This window comes from Clinocottus analis, unplaced genomic scaffold (assembly GCF_023055335.1).
Source record: "Clinocottus analis isolate CAN_PGR_092001 unplaced genomic scaffold, fCliAna1.0.p SCAF_8, whole genome shotgun sequence".
In the NCBI taxonomy this organism is placed as follows: domain Eukaryota; kingdom Metazoa; phylum Chordata; class Actinopteri; order Perciformes; family Cottidae; genus Clinocottus; species Clinocottus analis.
Window position 1 is genome coordinate 8,935,294 of NW_027176240.1, and position 10,106 is coordinate 8,945,399.

Below are 10,106 nucleotides of genomic sequence, written 5' to 3' on the forward strand. Positions count from 1 at the left end.
GTGTACACCTGAAAAATAACGGCAATTTGAAATGTGGACAATTTCTGAAATTTAAGAAACAAACATGCATGTAAATTATTTTCTTCTCAATGAGACATTAAATAAGAACAAATACAATCATAGCAATTTCAAATTAACATCGAAATGAAGACCCCTACTTTAATTAGTACTCTAACATGTGTGTGTTTTCATTTTACCTATAGAGAGTTTCAACATAATGCACTTTTGAGTTGCTCAAATATTTTCCATTTGCAGCTATTGTCGCCTGCTTTTAAGCCGACATATAAATAAATACAGTTGAAGTCCACGGATCCCGCCCATAAGTTTAGCGCTGTTAATATAAACGTCTTTATATTTGCATTCTTAGAACTATAAACTCTTTAAAAGTCATTTTGTTCCTCACTGGTATCCAAGCGCGGATGCTGTGGTGAGTCTCTGGCCATACAGTGCATACGGGGAGTAGTAAGGGCCGGTGGCGGCGGGGACGGGGACCGGGGCCCCGGTCGGCAGGGGACTTTTGGAGTACGGGTGGTAGCGGCTGCTGAGTCCTAACGCGTGGTGCGGGCTCCGTAGAGCCAAAGTCCCGGGGCTCCCGGGGCCACCCGACGGTGGCATGTGCATGTGGCAGGCCATGGCCGCTGCTGCGGCGTTGGCCAGAGAGGACGACCCGGGATAACCGGAAATCAACTTCTCCGCCCCGGTAAAAGCCGTGTGAGTCCTCAGGTGATTCAGGAGCTCTTCTGAGGAGGAGAAACGCTTGTCGCACGGTCCATTTGCCGACACCCAGTTGCACACGTGGGGGAGGGGGTCATTGGGGAGCATGAACCCGTACGGGTACAGCGGGTGTCCGGTGAATGACGGCGCCGAGGAATGGACGCCATGAATGTGGTGTGTCGGGTACATGAGCTGGTAGCTGGATTTGAGGGCGTTCGCGGCCGCCGCAGCCTCGTGCGTGCAGGCAGCGCTGGCTGCGCCCGCCAAGTGGCTGGCACAATGGTAACTGAGGCAGTAAGGGTCTCTGCAAAGGCTGGCTGACATGATGGACGGCGGGGAAGCTCCCGCCATAGGGCTGGAGCCCTTACTGCAGCCCAGTGAGCTGGCCATCTGTGCGTTGACCAAGCCCCCTCCGTGGGATAGGTAGTGCTGTGGGTAACCGGCGTAGGCCCCAGCCAAGCTACCCGGGTACGTCATACCAGCTGGAGGCAAAGGGAAAACTGTCTGCCCCGGTTTGTACGGAGAAACCGGCGCCACGAGTCCTGACCCGAGAACGGACGCGGAGGATACAGAAGTCACAGATGGTGAGTCCGAGGAGGAGGTCTTATTGCCAGGCGTCGTCTCCTGGTGTTGGTTGACCTCCACGTTAATTCCACCACAACTCACACTTATCCGGCTGTGGCTCGTGGTGCCAGACCCGTCTGAAGAGCCATTCTTATTACAATCGGACTCTTTCTTGTCATCCCTCTCCCCGCATTTCCCCTCGGACGGCATGGGGGACGCGGAAGTGCTGGAGTTGGGGCTGCCTGTCCGCGGCGTGAACGGCTGGCAGGTGGCGCTCGGCACTCGGAAACCAGACTTCTCTCCGCTCGAGACGCCAGAAGACGAGTCCTTCTTATCGGAAGGCTTGGAGTAAGGTTTGAAGCTAGATTTGTCATCCACACCGATGTCACTCATTTTCAGAGGACCAGATTTAGATTCCTTCTCGCTAGATCCATTTGATGATGAGGATAATTTGGAGGAAGGCGGTGGGTCCGGTTTGCCGATTTGAGAGCAGGTCTGCGCCAGAAGAGCCAGCGGACTTTTCTTGGCATCTAGCTGCAAAAAAAAAAAAAAGAGATGACAGCGATGTTGTTATTAAAATGCAGATTAACGTACTTATTCTATAATACCATGTACAGCCCGAGAGAAGAGAGAAAACGATGTTTACATTCGCATTTCCAAACGGAACTGGAACGCAATCACGCACTGGCTCTTCCGTGTACACAACTAGCCTACACTCATTTGAATTATTAAAAAAAAACAACTTAATACAACACATTGAACCGTTAAACACCAACACCACAGTCGGTAAATATTACGGGATGCCTGCAGTGGGCTCCCAAACGCTATTGTCACGCGGAGCACCGCCTGAAATATCCCACCTAAGATGCAACTGCACTCAAACGTCTCCCTCTTACCTCTATGGGGCTGATCGGGGTGGAAGGCAAAGGCTGCAGATACTCCGGGTGCAAAATGTGTCCCGACCGGGAGCTAAGCATCTTCAAAATCTTGATGGGAAGTCGGCTCGCTTGCCGGAGAGGATCAGACGGGGGCGCGGAGTGGAGAAACGGCTTGTTGATGCTCGCTGAGCTGCTATTCCGAGATCTGCTGCTTTCCCAGACTACGCGGACACCACTATGTTTCAGGACAGACGCCGAGGGCGATGTGATCATGTCCCAATTGTCGGGAAATGAAACGGCGATGTTTTCGTTAGATTCATTAAGAAAAACTCAAGCAACAACAACAACAACAAAAAAAGAAGAAATAAAGGCTCGAGCCTCTCTCTTTCTCGTTCGGGTGGGGAAAAAAAAGGGGGGAAAGAATCGTGAAACGGTTCAATAACGAGTAATCCGGGGTAAAAGAAGCGAGGTGCGGCAGCTGGATGGAGCCCGTGCGAGTTTATCGCAGATCCGTGGCAGTGTCTTGCACCATGAGCGCTGCGCCTTGAGTGCGTCTGTCTGCAGGTCCTCGCTCTGTACTCCTGAAGTACGAACTGGTAGAAATGTTCACTTCAAAAGCAGCTGAATTAGTCCGAGATTAAAGCCTTTGCCGCCTTCCAATCAAATGGGACCCTGAGGTGATTGGAGGGTCAAGGGGATGTGACGTTCTCCTCTTTGTAAGCGCCTCGATTCCGACAGCTCGGGGGAGGAGATAGGCTTCTATATTTTGGTTCGTGTGAACGCTTACGTGGTTTTACATGAGGGGGGCTACGGGGTCCCGTGCTCACCGGGAGAAAAGAATAGTGAGTGAACATAGAAAATAGATAAACTCACATCTTTATCGTTTAGAATAAGAAGGCATATTTTTTTACTAAATCTAACTTTAAGCTTTTATTTCGTCTAATAAGATGTCACTGAGTTGTGGAGTATGCACGTTCATCAAACGGCAGTCCGTTCATTCACATTATTTGCTGTCGTTAAGTCATGTTTGCATCCTCAACAACACGCTCATGTTCATCTTAGTCCATTATTGAACTCGCACATACTTTACTTATGATGGTACAATATTGCTGGCACATGTTTTAGGCTACTGACTTTTTCCCCGCACTGCTTCATTGCTCTTTACATCTCATTCTAATTCGTGAAGTTTAGGCGTATGCAGGTGAAATGTAAGTAATCCAGACGCCTCTCGTTAACAAATATTTGATGTGTTATTCTCTGACGGATCTGGAGCCCGAGAGGCGCGTTCGGTTTGCGCCACCGCGTCCACCGCTGGGACTTTTCCTCCTCCGGCAACCATAAAACCAACCATTTCAGCTTGAATTCCCTAAACAGACAAGTGTTGACAGGAATAGACCAATGTAGTGATGGAGGGATGTGAATGTCACATGTTTTCAGTATAATATACACCGCCCTTCTATTTCTATCTCCACCCCTCCGTCAAGTGTCAATTCTGCTCCACCGCAATCAATCAGTTATTTGTCAGACGCTGTCAATCCGCCGCTTGATTTATGTCAGCTATTGTGGCTGATTACATGCCAGTGTGACTGCGGGAAAAGAACAAATGGAGAGAGAGGGAGAGAGAGGGAGAGAGAGAGAGAGAGAGAGAGAGAGAGAGAGAGAGAGAGAGAGAGAGAGAGAGAGAGAGAGAGAGAGAGACCAAGTTTTCAGGGGATAATAAATCGATTCTCGAGTTAACATTTAATTTTGTTCTTCTGTTTTTTAATCGGCGACCTCCTCAGTCCGGACAACGCGTGGGATCAGAGGACTCGGACTGTATTCCCATTCCGCTATGGCCTTCTCAACAAAGTCTATAACTTTTTGAAGTTATTCATCAAACACCTCAGGAGGTGGCACACGCGATGAAATTTTAATAACTTGCAGACAGAGCGGCTCACAATGTATAGCTGCCGGGGGCTTTGAGGTGTGAAAGTGCTCTTGATATAATCGGCCGATTGGTGTTAACAAGAAGCGGAAAAACACAGTTGCTACGAAAAGCGTCCGTGACAACTGAAAAACGACGCAACAAAATACAAAAAAATAAAAAAAACTGATGACATTATGAATGAAATAGAAAGTGAAAATGTGTCAAATTTAATAATTTATATATCAATTATCTCTACTATGTTAAATGTAGCTTATCCTTCCCAAACAATATGCCAGATAAAACATTCATTCAAACAAAATGAAAATGCGCAACAAGCCGGTGAAACATCCCGGTGTCTCGAAACAGAACCCTGTCCATTTTGGCTAAACGCATCTGCTATTGTGTTGGTAAAACCTGTCATCTGCCTCGGGCACACTGTCATCTGCAACAGGAATAACAAAGAAGGGAACAAAAAAGAAATCCAGACATTTTATATTGATGTCAGCTCGATTTTATTTACATACAATGAGAATGATTTATTTTCTCTGAGAGGTAGAAAAGCGGACAGGGAGAAAGAAAAGAAGAGAAATGGTCTGTCAGGCCGTTGAGAAAAGAAGTTTAAAATGCCTTGAACTATTCACCGCTGAGATGGCTAATCAGTATTGAGGCTCCGGGGCAATCGGGCAGCTTTTCAATGCGGGTTTCCTTTCATCTCAATCGGGATAGAGGCGCTCAATTAAAAGCCTATCAGTTTGTAAGTAAATCAACGCCTATCAAAGTTGTCACATCAAACAAAACGATTATTATTGCAACCAGCCTTTGCCATTAATCTCTTTCTGTGGTAATCTGTTTGACAGGTCAACTTGGAGAGCATGAAAACCTGGAGTGGACAGTCAAGGGGAAAATTATATTTTCAATATATTTCAACAAAAATATAAACACCCCCGAAAACACCCTCTGTAAAAGAAAATATTACAAAAAACACCCAATGTATTTGAGTTCATAATCTGCCATAGTTACAATTTACAATCAAGGGGAATGCGTGGAATAAAATACCCCCCCCCCCCTTCCAAAAAAAAAAAATCCCTCATGTGATAAAAAGTAGAATCTCTTGCAACAATTTAGAAATTCAACTGACTGTTTCATCAGAAAGAGAAAAGCCCTTTTCAGCAAACAGTTGAAAAAGGTTGGCTTCAGCTCATATAGGCCTATATGGTCTGCTGACTACAACATTATAAACTATAAATATAAACCAGCAATAATTGTCTTCTCTGTGAATACATAGGTCAACATTTCGAGATCACGTGTCATATAAATCAGCAGCATTTACAAAATGGGAGTTCACTTCTTTTCATTTTAATGTGAGTTTATAAGAGGGGAACAAAGTGTAAATGAGCTGGCTTCTATTCGCTCAAATGTTTTCAGTGTTTTTGTCTGACAGAAAGGGGGGACGTTTCACAATATGCAAAGATGTGTGATTGATAACAGGCTTGCTGTTTTCTGCAAGGGCTGTCAGTCCGTGACACAATATGTGAGTTATTAGGGCAAAGAAGGGCAACCATAAATTTTCACTGTCAGGCGAAAACCCTCTTTATTGTCCGTATGACGAATGGGCTTCTGCACCAGACACCAAAATTCTCGGCATTCCCCTTAAATGGGAACACATTTTTTTGCGACCATAATTCAAGATATTTAAATAGAAAGTTTTAATATCCCCATATATTTCATCACACTGACATCCTTATGAATCACTCTTCGCATGCAAATACAAGTATTTACATCTTGTGAAGTAATGTGTTGGATTTGGAGGTTTACTGTTAGCAATACTGGGCCGACAGGGAGGAACACATTTCAATGTTGATTTATAGAAATGTGCAGGCACGTAAAATAGGAATTACACAATTAAGCAACTTTCTTAAGTGCCCCCTTCACATCTTATCCAGGCACAATTTATCATTTAAAAAGTAGCCAATTTGTTTTCACAGGCTTTGACTGTTGGAGCTAATAACATAAAGTTATCATTATTTGTTATCTGAGCTTGTATTCCAATAATTATTTTGAGGCGATATTCCAGCTTTAAGCAAAACCTTTTTTTAAGAATGACGCAAAATCGCCAAATATCAAAAACAGACAAAAAAAGTGATGCACGCTGTACAGTCGAGTATTAAAACCACTAAAAAAAAACATGCATGAAGTAGAACATATTTGTCTCAAAGTCCACGGAGGAAGGACAGGTTTACAGGAAAGTCCGTAACATGACATTACCTGGAATCCTTTCCTACTAAGCTCCGATGTAACACGTCAGAGAGGCGAAAAGATTACAAAAATAAAACAAAAACAACACTAAGAATATCAAGACGTAGTCCTGTTTTGCATTACTCAAACACACCAGCCATTCTGTAAAATGTGCAGCGCCGCAAAAGGCACAGTGGAGACTGAAGCCATGCAGACTCTCGCTCTCTCTCCCCGGGCAGGCGGCGGGGGAAAGTGAGCTTTTCCGCGTATGGGAGGTCCCGCGTGACGTCACCGAACATGGAACGAAGCACAGGAACAACATGGTGTAGCCAAACTTCCCGATTCTCTTAACCAAGTGCCACCTTGCTCCCCCCTTGAAAACACGCAGGTTTTCGCCTCCACGCTTCATTAAGTAGCGCCACAGCACTTATTAGCACAGCTCCAAGGATGACCACAGCAGTGAGGTTAGCTCTGCTTCAGTCTTTGGCTGCATGTTCCTCTCAGTGCACATAGAGTAATGATTTAAATTATTACACTTCATCAAACACATGAAAAATATACATACCTCGAGAATTCGTGTAAGAGTTCAAACAAAACTATTGTTTTTAGGTGATCTTATTGGGTCGTTGACTTGCAAGGCTATTCAACATTCTGAAAGTGTTGCACACAAATGAGTCATATCCTTGATGTGAAGCTGTAAAGGTTTGTTTACACACATACTTTTTTTTTTTATTTTTTTTATCAAATATGTATATTTTTTCATTCAAAGGAAAATGTTATGACATCTTTGTAATGTTGTGAGTAGAAGGAAAGTCACAAAGCATACAGGTTTAGCTGTCAAATTGTATCTGATTGAAAATTGAATAAAACAATATCGCTACCACATCCTGCCACCTGTTCTTTGAGCTTTAGGTCGCCTTGCAGATGTTTCACATTCACAAGCATTTATATAGGATATTATATAGATATTCTGTGGATAAAGGGTCAAACATATAAACAAAATAGTGGATGGCAAATAGATGTGAGGATATTTCAATTACAACTTCACCACAGCTATACGACCTATAAGCAATTCAATGACCTCGTACCATTTATCTTCATCCAGTTATCTGTCAGTAAGTTTAAGATACATAATCAATTTAAAGTTGGTTAATTTAGGATGAGATATTTTACATAAAGATACACAAAATGACAAGAATGCACACAAAACCCCAGCATATACTAACAGTGACGATATATTTAATCTAACAATTTGACCAAGACACAAGCACATGCTCATTAGCGTATTTGAGAAGTCATCATTAATTTAGAGTTAGCCAGCAATACCACAAACTAAAATGTGACTTGGTTAAAATATAAGTTACATACACATAATATTAATATTATCAAAAGGTCACTACTAATATAAAATGTATACAATGTTTACCTGTAGTAGTATCCATCAACCTATGAACTATGAAACCACCTGTTGCCCATGCACTTTAGTGACATAACACCATCATTATTGTACTGAGAGCTAGCCAATGAGGTCCATATCACCTCAAGATAATTTAGTCCACCATGTGATGCAGTTTGTGTACCTATCTATATGTGTGTTTCTATCCATAAGTGCATTTTGCATTCTATTTAAACAACCTCTTGGGGACAACTCAAGTTTGAATATACTCTCAAACTGTGCATGCATGGGCAGGCCACATGTTTGCAATCAGTCACCGAATACGATGGGGTTCTTAATCCTGCTTCCTCATTGGACTGCATTGCAGAAGCCATATTGTGTGTTGACCAAGACTGTTGCCGTGTAATGTTAAAACCACATTTTCTTTTTGCCTTTAATGGTTTTCTGATATCATCTAAGCCAAAAAAATATCAAACATGATGTCTAAAACCTTTGGGAATATGTTTAGTCTCAGAACTGAAGAGAAAGATATCATATATTTCACACCACAGATGGCATTTTTAAGCGGAACTAACGTGTAACCATGACGTTTGAACAGAGCTTCCCCCAATGAATGGAAAAGTCTGCAGATAGATCAAACTGATGAACTCCAATTATTAGTTTAGGACAGTAGAAAGTACATTTAATATAATTTGTCAGTCATTGTATGTTTTATTGTTTTGTGTTGTGACCATTTTTTCCTTTTTTTCCTGGTCTCTCTTAAATTGACTATTGCTTATGGTGTGCTAATTGCTTTGACAGCAACTGCTTCTGTTTATGTCAGGTTTAAGTGTCACTGTGAAGTAGAATATTATAATTTCACTGATTTTGTTGAAACACTTGCCAGTAGGAGCCTCAGCCTCATTTCAGACTCATACACTGATTGTTATTTGGTCCTGATTACTAAAAGATGCAAAGTTTAGGGAAGCAGTTTTGCGTTGCTTCCCCAAAGTTTTCCCAATATGGTCTATATTTATAACTACTTTTACTCAACTAAAATCTGAATTCTTTGTCCAAACTAATGCTGTTTATTCATTTCATAATCGTCTGTGATTGCCTGTATGTATTCTTTATGTTCAATTGTTCTAATTATATTTATCTATGTAACACTTGTATTGTCAATATTATCTGTCTATTATCTGGTTTTAATCTATTTATTTTGTTATTTGCATATTTATATATATTTTTTTAATGATAAATAGTATCGTAATAATTGTTCTTAATAAAGTTTTGGAAAAAGTGTGTAAAGAAGTACTATCATTGCAACAGGAAGATCTAGTTTTCACTGCCTTCCTGTTACACAACAACTCCTCTGTGCACTGAAATATTTGACACGCACACACTCTGATTGTGTTTGTGGGCTGGGGGAGCCCACAAACTCTACTTTTCATTGTGTTATGTGCTCGTTTTCAGTGCATATGTGCACATTGTTAATGCGTATGTGCTTGTTTTCAGTGCATATGCACATCATTTTCAGTGCCTGTACACATTGTCAATGTGTATGTGCTCTTTTCAGTGCATGTGTGCACATTGTTAATGCGCTCGTTATTGGTGCATGGGTGCACATGATCAATGTGTATGTGCTTGTTTTTAGTACGTGTGCATGTTGTCAATGCCTATGTGCTCGTTTTCAGTGCATGTGAGCACATTGTCAATACATTGTCAGTGCATATGTGCTCATTTTCAGTACATGTGTGCACATTGTGTATGTGCTCATTTTTGGTGTGCACATTGTTGGTGCGTATGTGGATGTTTTCAGTGTTAATGAGCACATTGTGCAGATTGTTTTTACCCTAATCGGCCTCGCATACAAAACCTGGGCAAATATGACCAAAACTATCTCTAGAACCTGCTCGCCAGCATGAAGAAGAGTAGGAAATCTGTTAGTTTTTGTAATTTAAGTGAACCGACCCTTTGAATAGACCATAGGCACTGGTGGCATCAACGGGTTCACATATCTGAATATTACCTTATATAAGTATTACCAAGTAATATATTTTAGGTTTACAAGACAAATTCCTTAAAAAATTGGGATTAACACATGAGTTTTTAAGTTATCTCTCAGGTAAATCCCCAATGAAGAGCAGCGTTCAAGACCGAGTGCCAGTGTGTTAGCTTACTAACTATAATAACCCTTGTGGAAAGGCTTTAAATTAAAATATTAGGTTACAAATTATTATTATTTTTTTAAAAACTTTTCTTGGTAGCCTACAGTAACAACATGGTAATTTATAAACAGGTGTGTTAATTAAGCCTTCTGATCCTTCTCAGGTGCTGATGGTCTTCTGGCTTTGACCAGTTATAGCATAATATATATTTATATTATATATCGTATCATTATATGACAGTTAATTGCTTTCTTTAAAAGCTTGAC

At 41.8% G+C, this 10,106-nt stretch overlaps 1 protein-coding gene across 1 annotated transcript; it reads right to left on the reverse strand.

Moving 5' to 3' along the window:
• Positions 1–320: 320 nt before the first annotated feature.
• On the reverse strand, positions 321–2,750 carry znf503 (zinc finger protein 503). Its single transcript, XM_068568038.1, has 2 exons — positions 2,175–2,750; positions 321–1,812 (listed from the first exon to the last, which is right to left on the reverse strand). The coding sequence occupies exons 1-2, from the start codon at positions 2,427–2,429 to the stop codon at positions 400–402; spliced, it is 1,668 nt and encodes a 555-aa protein (XP_068424139.1). The 5' UTR covers positions 2,430–2,750; the 3' UTR covers positions 321–399.
• Between the last annotated feature and the right edge of the window lie 7,356 nt (positions 2,751–10,106).